This window comes from Vanrija pseudolonga, chromosome 7 (genome assembly GCF_020906515.1).
Source record: "Vanrija pseudolonga chromosome 7, complete sequence".
NCBI lineage: Eukaryota > Fungi > Basidiomycota > Tremellomycetes > Trichosporonales > Trichosporonaceae > Vanrija > Vanrija pseudolonga.
Window position 1 is genome coordinate 549,166 of NC_085855.1, and position 17,635 is coordinate 566,800.

The following is a 17,635-nucleotide window of genomic DNA, read 5'->3' on the forward strand; positions in this document are numbered from 1 at the left end:
AGCACTGTACGGTGTGCCAGCTGCAGAGTGTGCTCGCTGCCTGCTGCTGCACCGTCGGACCCTCGCAGTGTGCTCGCTCGATACCATCAACCTCTTCTCCACCATCCCCTTCCTCCATCCGTCAACAGTCCGGCAAATACCCAAAAATGGCCCCTATCAAGAAGTCCAAGTCGGCCAAGGCCTCCGAGTCGATCAACTCGCGCCTCCAGCTCGTCGTCAAGTCGGGCAAGTTCACCCTCGGCTACAAGCAGGCGCTCAAGCAGCTCCGCAACGGCAAGTGTGCGTATTAGATCGACTGGTAGGACTACGACCTCCTGGGTGTGTGGGCACAACATGTTGAGGAAGACGCTCGGCGTGCGCGCATACGACGACGACCACACCCAGGAGGATCCGCGTAGTCGGGGGCTGGAGCTGCGGCTGAGAAGGACTCCCCGATACTAACGCGGTTCCCCGTACACAGCCAAGCTCATCCTCATCTCGAAGAACTGCCCCCCGCTTCGCAAGTCTGAGCTCGAGTACTACGCCATGCTGTGAGTGGTGCCGTGATTGCGGTTTGGCTGTTGCAGCTCTAACACACCCCAGCTCCAAGACCTCGGTCCACCACTACGACGGCTCCAACGTCGACCTCGGTACCGCCGCTGGTAAGCTCTACCGTGTCGGCGTCCTCTCGATCCAGGACGCCGGTGACTCGGACCTCGTGAGTGTCAACGCGGCGGGAGAAGTGCTCTTCACGCCGCGCGTGTGACCACATTGAAGTTTTACTAACCCTCCCCCAGCTCCAGGTCGAGGTCGCCTAAACACGTCGACGCGTCGATGCATTGTAATCATTACAGAGGACCATTTCTGGGGATGCTGCATGATGCTGTATGACTGTTACATGGGGATTGGGGTGATGTGCGGATGGGGGATTGGCAAGGAGAGGCGTGGAGGCATTAGGGATGGGATACTGATTGCGACGTCGAACAACTGCAACAAACTGCGACTCCTTCGCTATTGCTTGGATATCCGCACGACCTGGACGCGCGTCCCACGATCCAGCGCTGTGTCCCAGAATGTCGGCGCGTCGTCAATGGACGCGAGGTCGAGCAGCTGCGTAGACAGGTGGCGTTTTTCTGTGGGTCGAGAGTCAGTCGTCGTTGCCTCGCGTGACCCACCACACTCGGCGAGGAAGAGCGCAAACGTGTCCTCGTTGCGCACAGTAGCAGCGATGATAGCCACGGGCGGTGGTACTTCACCCGCAGGGGATATCAGCAAGTCGATAGCCCCAGCAAGGAGCGGCACGAGGTCGGGGTCGTAGATCTGGCGTGGGTGTCAGTCTAGTCGTCGCGCTGCACCCACCACATCGGCTGCCACGACCGTCCGCCGCGCTCCATTGACGGGCGCGAGCGCCTCGGCCCAGATAGGCGGTCTGTCCTCGGGCGACAGCGCCGCGTCGGCCCAGTCGAGCGCGGCGGCGCGCGCAGGAGAGGGGAGGTTGTCTGGTCGTCAGCTCGTCTTGTAGCCTAAGCAAGCCCAGCTCACTGAGCGCCAGGTTGGCCGTCAGCCGGCCCAACGGTGTCCTTCGCTGCCCCTCGCCTTCCTCCTCCCCCTCCTCATCGCCCAAGTCCGTAGCGATCACGTCAGCCCCCAGCTGCGCCAGCACAGCGGCCAGAAACCCCGTGCCGGCGCCGAGCTCGATCGCGGCAGGCACTGGGCCCAAGTTGCCAGCCAGCAAATAATGCGCGAGGAACAGCGCCGCCGTCCATGTTCGCAGGCCTGTCGTGCCGGCCTGCACTACGACCTGCTCCTCTAGCAGGGTGACTGCGCGCTCTTGGCCCGCAAGGTCGTAGATGAAGGTCTTGTGCGATGCTGGCGGGGCAGCGGCGTTCGAAGGCGCCGCCATGAGCTGCGCGACAGCCTCGTAGATGCGCTCGTCGACCGCCTGGGGGTGTCAGATGTGCCGGGGGAAGGGACTTGCCGCCTCATCATCGTCGGTGTCGTGCGCCACGCCCTCCTCTAGCACCGGCAGCACCCGCCGCCAAAAGGTGCGCTGGTACCCCGCCTCCGGGGGCGGCAGGTCGCTCTCGAGCACGCGCGACACGAGGAACTGCTGTGCGTCTGCGCTCGCCAGCTCGGCCGGCGCGGGCACGCGCAGGAGGTACGGCGGCACGAGGGCAAAGTACTGTCTTCGGAGGGTTTCGAGCGCTGCTGCTGCCGCCGGCATGGTGGTAGTGAGTGTGGGGCGGTAGATGGCAGAGTGTGGAGAACGCACTGACTGAAATCTGAACCACCTCCACCTGACGTCGGTGTTGTCGGCACCACAAGCGGCACAAGCCAGCCAGCCAAGGCACAAATCGATACATGCTCTACAAGAATTACTACACCTACTGCTGCGCTCCCGCCGCCGCGGCCTCGACCGCCTCGTGCGCCGTCTGCTCGATCTGCGCCTCGCCCAGCCTGCGCGCGCGGTGCAGCTTGGCGAGCTGGCGGCTCGCGCGGGCGAGGTCGTCCACCGCCGCCTGGGTACGCTCCTGCGTCGCGGCGTCGGGGTCGCGCGTCTCCCAGTCGGCCGTCGAGATGGCGAGCGAGCCGTCGGTGCGCACGAACGACGACGACGTGCCGACCGACGCCGTCACGAGGGCCTGGCGAAGGCCAGCCGCCTCGATCATCTTGGCCTCGAGTTCCTGCGGGTTAGTGAAGATCATCTGGCCAACCCACAAAGAGCACGTCGTTGATGCGCGCCTCGGACGCCGCGAGTCTCTCGCGTGTCTGCGCCAGAGCTAACGAGTCTAACTCGAGCTGCTTCATCTTCTCCTCGCGCTTGCGGCGGAACACCTGCTGCGCCTTGCGGTTCTGCTCGGCGCGGAGCTCCTTGCTGCTGGGTGAGCTTCGCCGTTACTCGTCACACCCACCTGAGCTTGGCGCGCGGCTTGCGCTTGTCATCCTCGCCATCGGCAGCGACAGCCTCGGCGCTCGCATCCGCGGCCTCAGCGGCCGCAGCGAGCGACTCGCCAGCAGCAGCCGGGGCGACCTCGTACCCGACAAACTCTTCCACCCCGCCGGCGCTCCCCTCAGCGGCAGCGGCGGTACGGAGGCGTTTCTCGCCGCGCTGCGCGTCCTCCTCCATCTCCTTCCAGCCCGCGCGCTCATGCGGCGCCTTGCGGCGCTTGCCGCCCATCTCGCCTCTGTCTGGCGCGAGGACGAGCTCCTCGGCCGCCGGGAGCGGCGGCAGCGGCGCAAAGTACGGCACGTCGGTCGCGCTCGCCGCGAGGTCGGAGAGCGCGGTGGGGATCGCGATCGAAGGGTCGAGGGGCGACGCGGGCGCCGGGGCGCTCGTGGGAAGCGCCTCGTCACGCTCGCGCACCGCATGCCGCAGGTAGTCGCCGTTGTTTAGGAATGGGCGGCCTGCGGTCTGTCAGTGGCGCGACGGCGATGCTACTCACCGCCAGAGTGCTCGTCGGCTGAGGGGTCATAGTGCTCGCCCAGGTCTGGGGCCAGTCAGCGCGATGCAGGGGTGCGTCCTTTGACAACGTTCCACGTACAGTTGATCAGCGCGGCCGCATCGCCTTCCTGCGCTGACGCTGCGCCGTCGGCTGGCACGCCTCCGCTCGGGTACGCGAGCAGCGAGGCGAGCGACGACGGGGGCGGCGAGTTCATGCTTCTGTTGCTCGTCGTGGCCGTTGTTGTTGTCTCGGCTAGGTGGAGAGAGAGAGTGGAGGAGAGTGATTACGGAAGAGAGGTGGGAAGAGAGAATTAGGTAAGGTTGAAGTGTTGGGTGGTGAGTTGGTGGTGCAGGTAAAGTGGGGTGCCCAAATAAAGTGATCGCCAGGGTCAACAAAATGTCGCTGTTGTTCCGCTACCGTTGACGCACACCAGCAAAACTCCCCACCCAATCGCTTTCAACCACACCTTGCGTAGTAGAACCCCCGGCGGGAGTCGAACCCGCGATCTTCGACTCCAGCCGTACCAATGTATGGACACGATAGAAGGTCGACGCCGTAAACCACTAGGCTACGGGGGCTTCCTTTTTTGAGTCCGAGCCTTGGTTACGAACCGTCGATCCCCCAGGCCATGTGCTCAGGAACACTGTATGCATGTGTCGTGTTGGGTGATGCGGAGTTGGGGGTTTGTTTGCATCGTAGGTGGTGTGGTGTGGGGGCTGTAGGTGCTCCAGGGCGTGTTGTGTGTGGGGGTCTGGGTCATGGTGGTGTGTCTGTGTGTGTGTGTGTGTGTGTGTGTGTGTGTGTGTGTGTGTGTGTGTGTGTGTGTGTGTGTGCCAGTCTCCCACTGGTATCCCACGCCTGCCTTCTCGAGTGGAGGGGGGCGCAAGCAGCAGCAGCACCATGCGCATTCGCGCACACTCACGCACGACCCGACGCGGGCTCGAACTGCCCTGCGCAACGTGGAGACTAATTGCGAGGGGGAAATCCACCGGGGTCGGGCACGCGGGTGGGGGTTCTTAGGAGGGCTGTACTTGGTAATGAGGGTTCTGGTTGTGTCGTGGTGCTCCTCGGGAGCGCGGGTTGTGCACTGGGTAGCCTGTGCGCGCATGCGTGAGCCCACGAGGCAGCGACTTGGGGCTAGAGTGTGAGGCACGAGCAGTGGCCGACACTGGAGACTGCAGCGTCGTCCAATGCAACTTGTCGTGCTTGTCGGCTGGTAGTGGTGCCCGCTACTACCTCTGCGACTACCCCATGGCAGAGCACTGCTCCGAGGCTACTGGGATCGTCGTCACTCTTTCGCCAAACGAGACCTGAATTGCCTGGGGCCAGTCCATGGGGAGGAGCCCGAAGAGACCGCACAAACACTTATCCGCCACTCCAGGATGTGGGCTGGCTTGTGTGCGCGCCGTGACCATGGGGGCGGAAGTGGCGCTCCTCTGGGGTGCGGAGCGAGTTCGTGACCTGCATGTATCGTATAGCGGGGCATTTGAGTGTCCTGGATGATGAAGATGGTAGCTTGCACTCGGCTTGACAGTGGGAGCGAGACCGCCACTCGTGGCCACAGCTCACAGCTCGCCTTGCATCGTCGCCACGGTACTAACTACTATGCATGGTCATAGCGTTCTACACACAACAATGCAATCTACACAGTGTACACGCTACACGGGGTAACAGGGCGGTGACTAAAACTTGAATGCGCTCCACTCGTCATCTCTGTCGTCGTCGTCCTCAACGTCGACAATCTTCTGGCGCACCACCCGTCTCGAGTCTCTCTTGACGGTCACTCTCTTGTCGGCGCCTTTGAGGGCGGTCTCGAATTCCTCCCGGTACGGTCCCTTAGCAGGGGCTGTACTTCTGACGATCGGGGTCTTGGGATGCTGGACTCGCAGCAGCGGCCAGCGAGCCGGGGCAAACACCTCTACTCTAGCCTTCCGCACAGACAGCGGCGGCCGAGGCGCGGGCTCTGGCATGACAATGTACTTTGCCCGCGTAGTAGGTGAGAGTGGTGTGATCTCCACCCCGTCCAGCACCATGCGAGGTGGCGGAGGAGTCGGCGTGCGGGCAGGGCGCGCCCGAGTCGCGCGAGCCGGGGGCAGCGGCTTGGACCGCTTAACAGTCTGCATGGCACGCAGGCGCTTCGGGGGCGGTGGCAGCTCGGCGGGCTCGTCATCCGAGGCGGGGATCTCCGGAGTCGGCGAGCGAGGGCGGCGGCGGCGTGACGACCCTGGTTCGATTGCCTCGGTCGTCGCAAGCTCATGGACCGCAGATGCCCGAGTGCGGCGCGGTGAAGATGGCGGGGAACGCGGGTGCGGTGAGGGTGTAATGTCGAGCACCACGAATGGCCTGGCGACTCTTCGCCTCGGGGTAGGAGCAGATGCCGTTGCCTCCTCCTCAGAGACCACCGTCGCCCTCGTCCGGCGACCAGAGGACGGCGGTGCGGACGGGGTTGAGGTGGGCTTAACGGGCGAGGATGACACCGCCGGCGTGGAAGAGGCAACAGGCTTTGGGGGGACAAAGTTGTTGGAAGTCCGAGCGCTCCTCGTTGAGCGTGGAGCCAAGACGGGCTCTGACGGAGAGGACGCTTCAGCCGCCACGACAGCCCTTGTTCGGCGCCCTGATGGGGGCTCCGACGGGGTCGAGGCGACCTTGACGGGTGATGATGACCTTGCTCGCTTGCGAGAGGAGACGGGCTCAGGCGTGACGACGTTGCTTGAGCCGACAGCCCGCGTGGTCCGTCGCAGGGGAGCAGGCTCTGGGCTGTCCTCGTCCTCTGGAGTCACAGACAACTTTTCCCGTCCTGGCTTGCCTGGCGAGCGGTTATCGCTATCGGCGGTAGACGTCGGCGCCGCCACAATGCGAGGAATCCTGCGGACGGAGACACGGTCGCGACTCGAAGACGAGAGCGAAATTGACGTCTTGTAGCGGCGTGCCATCGTAACTGGTCGTGACGCAGGCGTGGCGGTGGAAAGTGGCGTCACCGATGCCTTCGAACGGGACCTGTCCAGCAGCTCACTGGCCTCAGACTTGTGGTCAGGCGAGGCGGCGGTACCTTGTTCTCCAGCCTCGCTAGAGTCGTCTCGAGCAGGCCTGCCGCGATCAGACCGAGGAAGGTCAAAATCAACATCGTCCAGTTGCACTGGTTCCTCATCCCCCTCTTCGTCCAATTCTTCCTCCCCTTCCTCCTCTTCGTTGGGCAGTGCGTTGTTGAACTCTTCCTCCTCGTCCACGTCGTCGTCCTCAGCCACTGGCTCGGAGCCGGCGTCCTCGTCCAGCTCGGATTGCATGTCGACGTCGACGGGCTCGTCAACCTCTCCAAGCCAAACGTCAATGTCATCTTCTCTTGTCGGAGAGCGATCGCCACTCGCTTTGTCTGCCGGAAGAGGATTGTTGAGCCAGCCTTCCTCGTCCTCGGCAGAAGCATTGCGTTCAGGCCGATCCTCCGGTTCGTTGGCGTCCACTTGCCTCACCAGGCCGGCCAGGAGCTCCTCTGGTTGCATCGAGCTACTGGCCTGGTTCCGCGAAGCGTTGTTGAACTCTTCTTCTTCCGTCTCGAGCACCTCGGGTAGGTCGATTTCGGGCGAGCGCACTCGTGGGAGACGAGCACGCTGCGAGCGCTCCTGTGACGGCATGAAGTCGGGGTCGTCGGATTTGTCGCCGTCAAAGGCGTCGGGAAGGACACTGTCGGGAGTGGGTGAACGATCTTCGATGTCAACCACATCCACCACGCCGTTGGCGGAAGCCTCGTTGATGTCCTCGTCCTGACTCGTTGCGCGAGGGCGCGCGTTGCTGATGAGCGTGACGTCGTCCTCTCCAGTCACAGAGCGCCGGGGCGAACGCCGTGATGGTTCGGCAGAAGCACTTGCAGTTGCCTTTGAGGACCTTGGAGGCCTTGCTGGACGGCGTTTGGGTGGCGGGCTGTTTGAAGGAAGCTTGTACCACTCCGAGTCGGGGACGGCCATTGCGAGTGGTTTCAGGCCGAGGACCTTGCGACGCCAACTCTCGAGCTCGAACAGAGCGGCAGGGTCTAGGGTCCGGAGGTCGACGCGAAGCTCACGAACACACCGGTTGGTAGGCCCGGGTGGTGGTGGGTAATCTGGGATGGCAGGGCTTCTCGTGCGAGAAGATGGATCTCTCTTGTCGTCGTCGGCGTCTTGACTCTCGTTGAGAGGAGCGGTACCGGCGGCGCCAAGCGCTATCAATGCGAGGGTGATGTTAGACTCGGTGAGTTGGGGTTGTGATGATGCTGCTGGGGGTGGGGTGGACGAAGGAAGATGTGTAGGTTTGGGGGAAGGGTCAGGTGGGTTGACTGGACCGCTGGTGGGCTGGTTCTCGACGCCAGTGTTGTCTTTTGCTAGTGCGATTTCGTCGTCTCCATCATCTACTTTGACTGGAGCTTGAGCTGGAGAGGCGGCGGCATCGGCAGCTGGTGTTATGGGGGAGGGGTAGTCTGCGAGTGCGAGAATGGCAGAATGTGGGGGTGGAAGGATGGAGGAAGGTTGTGATGGCTCAGAGTCGATAGGTGCTTCTTGTAGTGGAGGGGTTTCGGCCTGGGGGTCGATATCGCCGCAAGGAGGCTCGAGCGCTTGTTGTTCAGACGCGTCGGCAGCCACTGTCGCGCCTTCCTCCTTTGACGCGTCTGGCTCATTCACCTCGGCGCCTTCCTTGAGCGTCGACGCTTTTGCGCCATCCACCTTGTCTTCCTCCACAGCGCCATTTGGTGCAGCTGCAGCGCCGGCACCGTCAGAATCCCGCGCGTCTTCCTTCGGGCCGTCGGGTGGAGGCGACTCGTCGAGCTCGATGGGCGGCTCCAAATCGTCGGGAATAGCAGCGTACGCTTCACTCGGACTTGGCGGCAGTTCGGACGAGTCGGTCACGCGAAAGTCGACGCGGTGGTAGCTCTGGGGCGTGCGAAACCGCTCGAGGAGCTCTTGGAGTTTGTTGAGGTCGACCGCCGACGTGATGCCCGACAGCCACTTGGCTAGTGGGGCGAGAGTGATACCGCTCTGCACGTCCGTCGGCTTGAAGGACGCCGAGGATGGGAACCCTGTCATTTCGGGGCCGTGTGGATGTGTTGTGATGGAACGGAACTGGGGAGAACAACAACAACAACAGAGGTCAGCCCAGGGGCGAGAAGTGGAGGTTGAGTCAACGTCATGGATTTCGGCGTCATGCGGTCTTTTGGTCGCCTCCAACCTTCCTTCGACTTTCATCCATCGCCATGTCTCGCCCAGCAGAGCTCCTCGCGCCCAACCGCGCCCTCATGTTCCCCCGGTTCGAGACGTACCGTCTCCAGTCGCTCGACCCGGATGAGGACCTCGGCGTGCACCCGCTCCCTGGGGCCGGGGCAACGCAAAGCCGTGTGGGGCACAACTCACAGCAGCTCAGCTTCAAGGAGGTGCGATCGCGCATCAGCTGGGACCATCTCGACACGCTGGACAACAGGGGTGTGTATGTCGACGCGGAATGGAACGTCGTGGGGTTTGAAGTCGATGTAAGTTGGCGTGTTGAAGGCGGCGCTGACGACCTGCAGGACAAGTTCGAGCCGACGTTTAGCACCCTCGCCAGCCTGCCTGTGCCCATCTCTTCCAGCTCTCAGCAGGCCGAGTACCCCCGTGCTCTTCCTCTCTCACCGACGACATGGGCCGTGTCATCCGGCTCGGGGTCGCTGTACATCCTCAAGGTGTCGGCACCTGGGGAAGGATTGACTGGACGATTCATCGCTCGCTACGACCTGCCAGCTGCAGACGGGAGCTCGAGCGCCAGCCCTTTCCTGCTCTACGCTGCGCATAAAGAGGGAGATGACGCGTACCGCCTGCTACTTTGCCGGCCAGTGGTCAGCACGGAGGCTGAGGCCAGCAAGTACCGACCCCGCAAAACCGTCTTCGACCTGATCGAGGTGGACGTTCTCACCAACATTGAAAACGGCATCGATGACGAGCCTCAGACTCTCTCCCCCTCGTGGTCACTACGCGGAAATGATCTTCCGTACTGGGCGTCATGGGCTGAGGGCGGCTGGCTTGTGGCGTCTGAAGACCCGTTCAGCGATGGCCCGGTCGTGCGCACCCCTCGTCCCAGGGAGCAGGAAGGCGCCAAAGCCGCGAGGCAGCACGAGGCTCGGGTCTCCAAACTCGGCCTCGGTGCCCAGCTCCCAGACGATGTTGAGGCACCCCTTGGTGCGGGGGCCGAAGCCGACGACGAGGAAGAGGAGGAAGAGGACGCCAAAGTGTTCCCCTTCAGCTGGACGCAGAACGAGACGTCAGTCACCATCAAGATCCCGGTCCCAGGCGGTACGCCAAGGCGTGATATCGCTCTGTCGATTGCTCCCGAGTATCTTGATATCAAGATCACGTCGGCGTCCCTATCACCGGCCCTGTTTACATTCCTGGAGCGCTCGCGCCATTCGTTCTGGTCCGAGATCGACGCCGATGAGTCAACCTGGACGTACCACTCTGCCATCGGTGAGATTGAGATCGAGCTGCAAAAGCTCGAAGGCGACGCCCGATGGCCTAGCATCTTTGTACCCGCAGACGACGACGACGATGCAGAGGTCGAAGACGTGCCGGAAACTTTTGGGGCCTCGACACTGGCAGCCATACGCGACAGCTTCAACAATGTCAAGACCCGAAGCGCCGACGAACCTCAGGGCAACCACCCCGCTTTACCGGGGCTTTTGCGGGAGGAGCTCGACTATGACCTCGAGGACGACGACTATGAAGAGGCTCAAGGCGGCGGCGGTGCGATTTCCGAAACGAATTCCGGCACGGTTGGCCGATCAGTCTTGCTCGGTCACGTCAAGATTACCCTCGATGGGCCCCAGGCGACCTGGCCGCGGCAGCCGTCGTCGATCTTGTCTCTTCCTGTGACAAGTGCCGGACCAGACCTCCCGGCGGACACTGGCGTTATCGTAAAATTTGCCGTCGACGGGCTGCTGTTTGCGCCAGAGGCGGGCTCCGATCCGTCTCGTGCGCCGTGGATTCACCTTGGGACTAACCCCGCTCTTGGGTTCGTTCTCTCGTCTAAACGCGACCTCCGTCTTGTGCGGCACCTGACCCGCATGGATTCAGGAGTGGCCAAGACTGTTGTGCTTGGCTTTGAATCGGGCTCCGGCAACGGCCAGGGCAACGCTTACATTTATTACCCGCCCTCGGCAGATCTTCCGACCTCGGCGAGGCAGGGTGTTATTGGCGTCAGTGGGAGCGATCGCGGTGGACTGCTGGGAGTTGGCAGTGTGGACGTTGGTGGCCGCAATGTGGCAGTTGCGCTGTGCGAGCGTGCATTGGTAGTGCTCAAGGGTGTGGAGGCATAGAGAGGCGTAGAGAGGCGTAGAGAGGCCCGTGCTGTAGTAGTAGACTTGAAAGCTCGGTGCATATTTTTCAAGGAGGTGCGCGGGGTGGTGATTGACCGGGACAGAGCAAGCGCCGAACAGTGCCGTCATGGACCCACTGCCGCCGGTTATTGCGGATGGCTTTGCAACCGTAGGCTGGGGGGCGGCTACGGTGGGTGGGTAGGATGCCGAGGACAGAGCCAGCCAGCAGAGGCAGCATGCAAGACGTGGCCAGGCACCTGCAGGCCCATTACAGGGGTTTCCGCACGCAGGTCGGAAGCAGCGCCCATTTTTGCCACGCGCGCCACCAACGGCAGCCAAGAAATCTGGCAGTGGTGCAGGCACTCCCAGCCAGCCAGGCAGGCCCAAAGGGAGCCGGCCGTCAGTGCCAATGACAACCGCCCGCCGTTGGCTGGGTGGGTGCCGTTGCCGCTGCCGCTGCTCCGCCCTCTCTCCTCTCTCGAATCATTGCAACACCTTGCACCTTGCCCCTTGTGCACTCCGCCCGCCCTCCCGCGCCCATCGTTGCACACTCTAGATACGAAACACAGGCCCGCCGAGACGCACACAAACAGCGAGCTCCTCTCCACACACACACGACCAGATACAAAAACCCCTTCCCACACTTCCCCCCTCCATCTCTCCTTCCTTCCCCCAACTCTCCACCATATCGTCCATCATCTCTCCCTCCAGGGCCCGCCCTGTCATCAACCAACTCTCTGCATCTCGCGTCGCAGCCGTCCACAGACACATCACCACAATGCCAAAGGAGAAGGTTGCCATTATCGGTTCCGGTAACTGGTACGTTTTCAGATTGCCGGCGGGACGCGACGCTAGGCTTTGATGGAGGAATGATTGGGTCGGGCGGGTGGGTTGGGTTGCGCAGACGACCACTTTGCCCAGAAAGTGGAGCCCAACATTGCCCAGCATGCCCACTAGCCCACCAGACACTCAGCTGACGCTGCTCGCAGGGGCTCGGCGATCGCCCGTATTGCCGGCCAGAACGTTCGCAACCACTCGGATGTCTTTGAGGAGAAGGTCCCCCTGTGGGTCTTTGAGGAGACTGTACGTGCACCAGCCCGCGTACACACACACACAAGACACGGCGCTGACTGTACGCCCCTGGCGTTGCTTGCAACAGGTCGACGGCAAGAAGTTGACCGAGATCATCAACTCGACCCACTACAACGTCAAGTACCTCCCCGACGTTCCCCTCGGAGACAATGTTGTTGCCATTCCCGACGTCGTCGAGGCCGTCAAGGACGCCACGGCGCTCGTCTTCGTTCTCCCCCACCAGTGTACGTCTGCTCCTTTGGGGCTGTGGTGACTACCTGCTCACGTGAGCAGTCCTCGCGAAGACTCTTGACGCCATCGAGGGCAAGATTGCGCCCAACGCAAAGGCCATCTCGCTGATCAAGGTGGGTGTGGATGTGTGGAGCTGCGAGATGTCGCTGACACGTCCGCAGGGTGTCGACGTTCACGGCGCCGACATTCACATCTTTGCCGATGTTATTGAGAAGCGCCTGGGCATTTCGTGCTCGGCCCTCTCGGGTGCCAACATTGCCTCTGAGGTTGCTCTTGGCCGTTTCTCCGAGACGACGGTCGGCTACCGTCCCGGCCAGGAGGCGCAGGGCCTTCTCTGGCAGAAGCTTTTCCGTGAGTCGATGTCGATCGTTAGAGCATAGGTGTGGAGCATGGCTAACACGCCGCAGAGACGCCCCAGTTCAAGGTCCAGCTCATCGAGGACGTTGCCGGTGTCTCGCTCTGCGGTGCGCTCAAGAACGTTGTCGCCGTCGCTGCCGGTCTCAACGACGGTCTCGGCTACGGCAACAACACCAAGTGTGAGTGACGTCAATGGGATGCCGTCTGACCTCCTCCAGCCGCCATCATGCGCATTGGTCTGCTCGAGACGATGAACTTCTGCCTCGAGTTCTTCCCCTCGGTCAAGTCGGAGACCTTCCTGCAGGAGTCTGCTGGTGTCGCTGACCTCATCACGTCGTGTAAGTGTTGTGATGGGCTCGTGGTTGCTGTCGTGGTCGTCGCTGTGATCGCTGTTCGGTCACTAAGTGACCGGGTCTGATCTGTGCACACGCGTGCGTCGGGCGCGCCCTGCACTGCACACGCGTGTACCCTTGTTCCCCTGCCACTCCGCTTCCTCCGCCTGCCACGTGCACAGCTGACCTTTTACAGGCCTTGGTGGTCGTAACCGCAAGGTCGCCGAGGCGTTTGTCCTGACTGGCAAGCCTTTCGATGTCCTCGAGGCTGAGATGCTCGCTGGTCAAAGTAAGTTCAAAACGTGTTGCGTGCTCGCACGTTGCTGACGACGGGTCCCAGAGCTCCAGGGTATCCACACTGTGAGTTGACGACAACGACCTGGAGACCCCACGCTGACGTCTCAGGCCAAGGACTGCCACATCTTCCTCAAGGCACGCAACCGCCTGGGTGCTTACCCCCTGTTTGACAAGGTCTACCACATCTGCTGGGAGGGCCAGGACCCGGCAACCCTGACGGTTGACCTCTAAATGACGATCCGCCATGTGTTTGTGTGTGTGTGTTCATAATGAAGCGAAGCGCCGAGGCGCGCTCGGAGCCATCGCTAGACGTAATCGCTGCGGCGAGTTTGGCTTATCGGTTCTGGGGTGGTGGAGTCTGTGGAGCATTGGGTGTGCAGCGACACAGACTCCTTGTGCTAGGATAGAGATTATGATGATGCACCATCCTAGATTTGTGCGGGGTTTACGAGAGGGCTTGAGTCTGGGCTCGGAGAGAAGATAACTTGAGATCGTCGCCTGGCACCCCTTACTGGAGAGCCTCGCCCAGCTCGTCGGCGTCGGTGGGCCACAGCGCCTCCGCCCCGACGACGGCGGCCACAGGCTAGCCTCGGAAGCGCGATGCAGCTCCTGCTCGCCGCCGCACTTGCTCTAGCACCCTTGCCTCGTGTTGATCGCCAAGCCGTGCTTGAGCGAGAAGGGCAAAACACAAACCGCCTCGCGCCGCCATTCCAGACCCCGCTGCAGCGTAGCTTCATCTTCCCCCGTGTCTTGCTCTTCCTCGTCAGTGTCGGTAGCGGGCGGCGCTGGGCATGGGCGAGATCTGGAAGTGGCCAGCAAGCGGCAATGACAGCGGGCAAGCGCTGTACCCCCTCGTGCGGCTTACGGCAAGGCGTCAGTCTGCGCAGCGCTCAGCGCTCGTGTGAGCTGGTGGTGCGCCAGCGCGCCTGCCTGTATGGCTGCTTTGCGCCAATGTTCGAGTGCCATGCGCTAGTGAGCTGGTACAAGCTGGGCTTGACGCGCCCGACGCGACGACACAGTGGTAAGTGCTCCCGTGGACGCTGGCGCGCCTACATAGTGTGCCCAAGGCACAGCGAGTCACTGGCGCAGAGGGGAAGATTTTCTGGCCCAGTCTAAGTAAGTCACGACGCGTAGGTGCGTGAGGTGCGTAAAGTGCACTCGGGAGCCAGAGGGCCGCGGGTGATACACCGCCCACTGCGTCTGCTGCGTGCCCCCTAAAAATCCATTAGCCTCCGCCGTGGGTTGGAATAGCTGGCGACCACCTGGCCCAGGCCTCGATTAGGGGTGGCTGCTGTCTCTCGTAAGCTTAGTGGATTCAGAACGGGGGTGCTATCGGCTTGGGTGCGGGCCTTGGGCGCACTTGGTTGGCCCATTTGTCGAGGTACGCAGGACGCGTCTGGCACAGACGGACGGCCGTGATGCTCAGCTCTGCACGCACACGCGCGTCAGAGGCGCTCGCTCCGGCGCCCGCTGCAGGCCCATGGCCCACCACATGCCGCGCGCCGCGGCACCGACGATGTTCAAGGGCCCTTGACGAGTCGCTGCGCTGCGCTGCGATGCGGCGATCGCCTCGCCTCGCTGACCACCGGAGCATAAGATTACAGGCCCCATCGCGAGGACCCCAGACTCACTTCTCTCCGTCTTCTCTGAACCGTATCCCCTCGCTTCTCCTCTCCAACACAGCTCTGGCAGCTGTAAAACACTCCGACAGATCCGCGACGTCGTCGTCGTCCTCGTGCTTCTCGCCGCCTTCACCCCGCTCCTCCTCAACCTTCTCTCGGTGCTGCGCGCCACACTCTTCTCCCTCTTAAGCTCGAGCTGCGACCACCCCCCTCACCACGATGCCCTTCTCATTCTCGACCCGCCGAAACAGCGTCGCTGAGCGACGCCCGCCCTCGCTTGCGCGCCCCTCGTCTCTCTTCAGCCTCTCCGACTGGGCATTGTTCGACGCGCCCGTGCCCAAGCCTTCTTCGCAAGCCACCAAGCAGCAGCAGCAGTCGCCTATCCGCCCGCTCCAGCCTCTGCCAGAAAACCACAGCTACACGCTCACTGCCGCCGACACGGCCTTCCACACGCCCACGCCCCGCCGCCGTACCCAGTCAGCCGCGGCGCCGCGCCCCATGTCGTCCTACGCTTCTGCTCTGCCACCCGGCGCGGCCGAGCCCGTGCTCGTCCGCCCGGCGTGGCACGCCTTCAACAACTACAGCAGCGGTTGTGCTCGCTCGAGTGTGGTCGCACAGCCGACATCGACGACTTTTGATATTAGGCTTGACGCCCCGCTTCCATCCCACAGGTCTGCCCGGCGCGACCTTGGTCTCGGACAGACTCAGAAGAGTGTGAGTGATAGATTTCCTTTGGCATGTTCAGGGGCTGTGAGTTGGTGCCGGGTGCCTCTATGAAGTGGCGCACCGGAACCGCGGTTGCTAGTGGGTTGGTCGATTTCTCTTTTTCTGGTCCACCCCTGCTGGCTGTTCGCCCTGCTTTTAAAATCTGAGCAGGATTGAATTGGGTGGCTCAGGAACGGGGCAGGCAGCCAGCGGGCGAATCAGCCCAATGACCCGAAAGAGCATGACGAGTGCTGCCAGTGGCACTTGAGTCACCGCCCCCCTCCTCCCTTCGGCCGTAGGGGGGGAGAGTCAGTCTGCTCTGGGGTAGCCTACGTTATTGTTGTTGGTTTTCGCCTGCAGCATACGGCATCGGGCGAACAGCCTTTTGCAGTTCTTACAGCCAGACCTGTCCTCTTTGAGACATCTCAGACAAGTCGAGTGCTTGCTTGCTTGCATTGCCGACTTGGTCATCTGCACAAGCCACCTCGCCGTCGTCCTCGTCCTCCTTGTCACTGCTACACACACATCCTTGATCCCACACACACACTTAGACGACTCCCACATCACCACATTCGCACTGGCACCCATCACTGGTGGCACAAACGACGGCTATCATTCCATTCCACCGTCCACCCCGCACCGCTCTTGTCCACCCACACCTCTCTCTTGCCCGCACACTGCCAACATCGTCTCACACACATCGCAGCACTACACAAAGCGCTCAGCCATGGCTGCTGAACTAAACGGCAGCCGGCTGCCAGTCGTCCCACCTCGCTCTCACCTGCGCCCATCGGCACCACCATCATCAACCGCATCATCGTCGTCGTCGCCCTGCTCATCGACTCCATCATCCTCGACTGCGTCTCCCCTCCCATCGCGCAGTTCTTCTCTCGCCCGCAGTACAACCAAGTCGGCCAGCTCGGTCGAGGTACACACTCCTTCGCCTCCGTCCACTCCCTTGACACCACGCCATTTCAACGTATCGTCCCCCATGGGTGGCGGTAACACCGACTTTGGTCCCAAGCTCGGGCCACACGAGCACGAGGTTATCCAGTTCTCCAAGCCTGTTCGCAAGCGCAACATGCACGGCAGCGTGTCAAGCATTGACCGCGACCCGTTCAAGGTCCGCGACGGGATCCAGTCGCGCAAGTCGTCGAGCGGCGTCTACACACGTGAGTATTCAATCACCGAGGTCGAGGTTTTTTTTCTGACCAAGCCGCGCAGCCCACACCTTCCCCGGTCCAAGTGTGCGCCCGAACCAGGCGTTCCCAGCGACGTCGCCTACAACGTCGACGTTCTCGCACGACTCGTCGCATCACCACCAGCACCCGCACCACAGCCACCACAAGCAGGCCCACCGCGTCCGCTCGCTCGGCAGCTTCCAGCGCTTCTCGATGCACCTGAACAAGGAGTCCGAGCCGCCAGTGCCGCCGCTTCCTATCTCCAACCCCCGCAGCAGCTACCACCACCCGCACACTCAGTATGTCGCTCCCAAGCCGAGCAGCTACTCGCCTACGAGTGCCCGCTCGGGTGGGTCGATCAGCCCGCCCGACACCCCGACGACCCCGACGTCGGTAAACATTGCTGGTCACCGCGTGCCCGCGAGCAGCGTCGCCCGCCCCGTGGTCATCATGTCCAACGACTTTGGCCCGGGCGTCGACTTTTCGCGCTCGCCCGTCGAGTCTGCCGGCCTCGGCCTCGGACTCGAAGACGCCAAGCTGCCGCCTACTCCCCTCACCCCTTCTTACATTCTTCGTTCGTCGATGCAGGCTCCCCAGCTTCCGCCGATCGACGCGTCGCCTTCTGCGCTGCCGTCTCCCCCGGCCGCCATCAAAACGTCGCCTGCACCCAAGCGCACTCGCCGCAAGCCCGTACCTCGCCTGGACGAGGACGTGATCGAGCACCTCGAGGCACTGGAAACTGGGTCCGACGCGCGCCCCCACGCTCTCTAAGCAACAAGAACGCCCCTTTAATTGTTTGCCCCGTGTTTGTCTCGTTCTTGTTGTATACATTGTCTGCTATCGTACTGTCTGTCCGGGCTCGCCGTCCCTCTAAACTGGCTTGAAATGTCACCCGTGTATGTGGTAGCTGGTCTCATGTTGCATCGTGGAGGGTATGGTGTGGCCGAGTTGAATGCTTGCAGTGTGTGCTTGGCGCTTGGCCTGGTCAAGTGACTTCCATTCTGGATGCCGGTGCGCTGGTGCGTTTGTTGGCCGACGCGTGCCCGTAGAGCTACGGCGCGCGCCGTAACAATGTACGCTCAGACGCACG

At 62.3% G+C, this 17,635-nt stretch overlaps 7 protein-coding genes and 1 non-coding gene across 11 annotated transcripts; 4 read left to right on the top strand and 4 right to left on the bottom strand.

Moving 5' to 3' along the window:
* Positions 1-102: 102 nt before the first annotated feature.
* On the top strand, positions 103-1,226 carry rpl3001 (60S ribosomal protein L30-1). Its single transcript, XM_062775607.1, has 5 exons — positions 103-279; positions 461-530; positions 583-697; positions 777-1,112; positions 1,155-1,226. The coding sequence occupies exons 1-4, from the start codon at positions 147-149 to the stop codon at positions 795-797; spliced, it is 339 nt and encodes a 112-aa protein (XP_062631591.1). The 5' UTR covers positions 103-146; the 3' UTR covers positions 798-1,112; positions 1,155-1,226.
* Positions 991-2,203, bottom strand: CTHT_0041970.1 (Protein-lysine N-methyltransferase EFM3; the record flags this gene model as incomplete). Its single annotated transcript, XM_062775608.1, has 5 exons — positions 991-1,112; positions 1,155-1,299; positions 1,339-1,478; positions 1,522-1,921; positions 1,988-2,203. 5 exons carry the CDS (start codon positions 2,201-2,203, stop codon positions 991-993), a joined length of 1,023 nt encoding a protein of 340 aa, XP_062631592.1.
* A 140-nt stretch (positions 2,204-2,343) lies between these two features.
* LOC62_07G009070 (uncharacterized protein) lies at positions 2,344-3,708 on the bottom strand. The gene is made up of 5 exons (XM_062775609.1): positions 3,522-3,708; positions 3,423-3,467; positions 2,892-3,384; positions 2,698-2,854; positions 2,344-2,663 (listed from the first exon to the last, which is right to left on the bottom strand). The coding sequence occupies exons 1-5, from the start codon at positions 3,634-3,636 to the stop codon at positions 2,364-2,366; spliced, it is 1,110 nt and encodes a 369-aa protein (XP_062631593.1). The 5' UTR covers positions 3,637-3,708; the 3' UTR covers positions 2,344-2,363.
* A 189-nt stretch (positions 3,709-3,897) lies between these two features.
* LOC62_07G009071 lies at positions 3,898-4,000 on the bottom strand. Its single transcript has 2 exons — positions 3,963-4,000; positions 3,898-3,936 (listed from the first exon to the last, which is right to left on the bottom strand). It is a non-coding gene; the product is annotated as a tRNA-Arg (tRNA).
* A 3,851-nt stretch (positions 4,001-7,851) lies between these two features.
* On the bottom strand, positions 7,852-8,473 carry LOC62_07G009072 (uncharacterized protein; the record flags this gene model as incomplete). Its single annotated transcript, XM_062775610.1, has 2 exons — positions 7,852-7,969; positions 8,019-8,473. The coding sequence occupies 2 exons, from the start codon at positions 8,471-8,473 to the stop codon at positions 7,852-7,854; spliced, it is 573 nt and encodes a 190-aa protein (XP_062631594.1).
* A 152-nt stretch (positions 8,474-8,625) lies between these two features.
* nudcd1 (NudC domain-containing protein 1) lies at positions 8,626-10,774 on the top strand. The gene is made up of 2 exons (XM_062775611.1): positions 8,626-8,913; positions 8,953-10,774. The coding sequence occupies exons 1-2, from the start codon at positions 8,641-8,643 to the stop codon at positions 10,726-10,728; spliced, it is 2,049 nt and encodes a 682-aa protein (XP_062631595.1). The 5' UTR covers positions 8,626-8,640; the 3' UTR covers positions 10,729-10,774.
* Positions 10,775-11,226: 452 nt separating this feature from the next.
* On the top strand, positions 11,227-13,476 carry gpd1 (Glycerol-3-phosphate dehydrogenase [NAD(+)], cytoplasmic). Its single transcript, XM_062775612.1, has 10 exons — positions 11,227-11,547; positions 11,718-11,811; positions 11,888-12,044; positions 12,094-12,164; positions 12,213-12,402; positions 12,459-12,587; positions 12,627-12,746; positions 12,937-13,029; positions 13,081-13,100; positions 13,146-13,476. Exons 1-10 carry the CDS (start codon positions 11,507-11,509, stop codon positions 13,266-13,268), a joined length of 1,038 nt encoding a protein of 345 aa, XP_062631596.1. The 5' UTR covers positions 11,227-11,506; the 3' UTR covers positions 13,269-13,476.
* A 1,200-nt stretch (positions 13,477-14,676) lies between these two features.
* On the top strand, positions 14,677-17,452 carry LOC62_07G009075 (uncharacterized protein; the record flags this gene model as incomplete). 4 transcript variants are annotated; one of them, XM_062775613.1, is made up of 3 exons in its annotated part: positions 14,677-15,373; positions 16,071-16,536; positions 16,589-17,452. In XM_062775613.1, the coding sequence occupies exons 1-3, from the start codon at positions 14,879-14,881 to the stop codon at positions 17,314-17,316; spliced, it is 1,689 nt and encodes a 562-aa protein (XP_062631597.1). In that variant the 5' UTR covers positions 14,677-14,878. The 4 variants fall into 4 exon arrangements, with proteins under 4 accessions (XP_062631597.1, XP_062631598.1, XP_062631599.1 ...); XM_062775615.1 differs by lacking the exon at positions 16,589-17,452 and having other exon boundaries at positions 16,090-16,107; XM_062775616.1 differs by lacking the exons at positions 16,071-16,536; positions 16,589-17,452 and adding an exon at positions 15,405-15,413.
* Between the last annotated feature and the right edge of the window lie 183 nt (positions 17,453-17,635).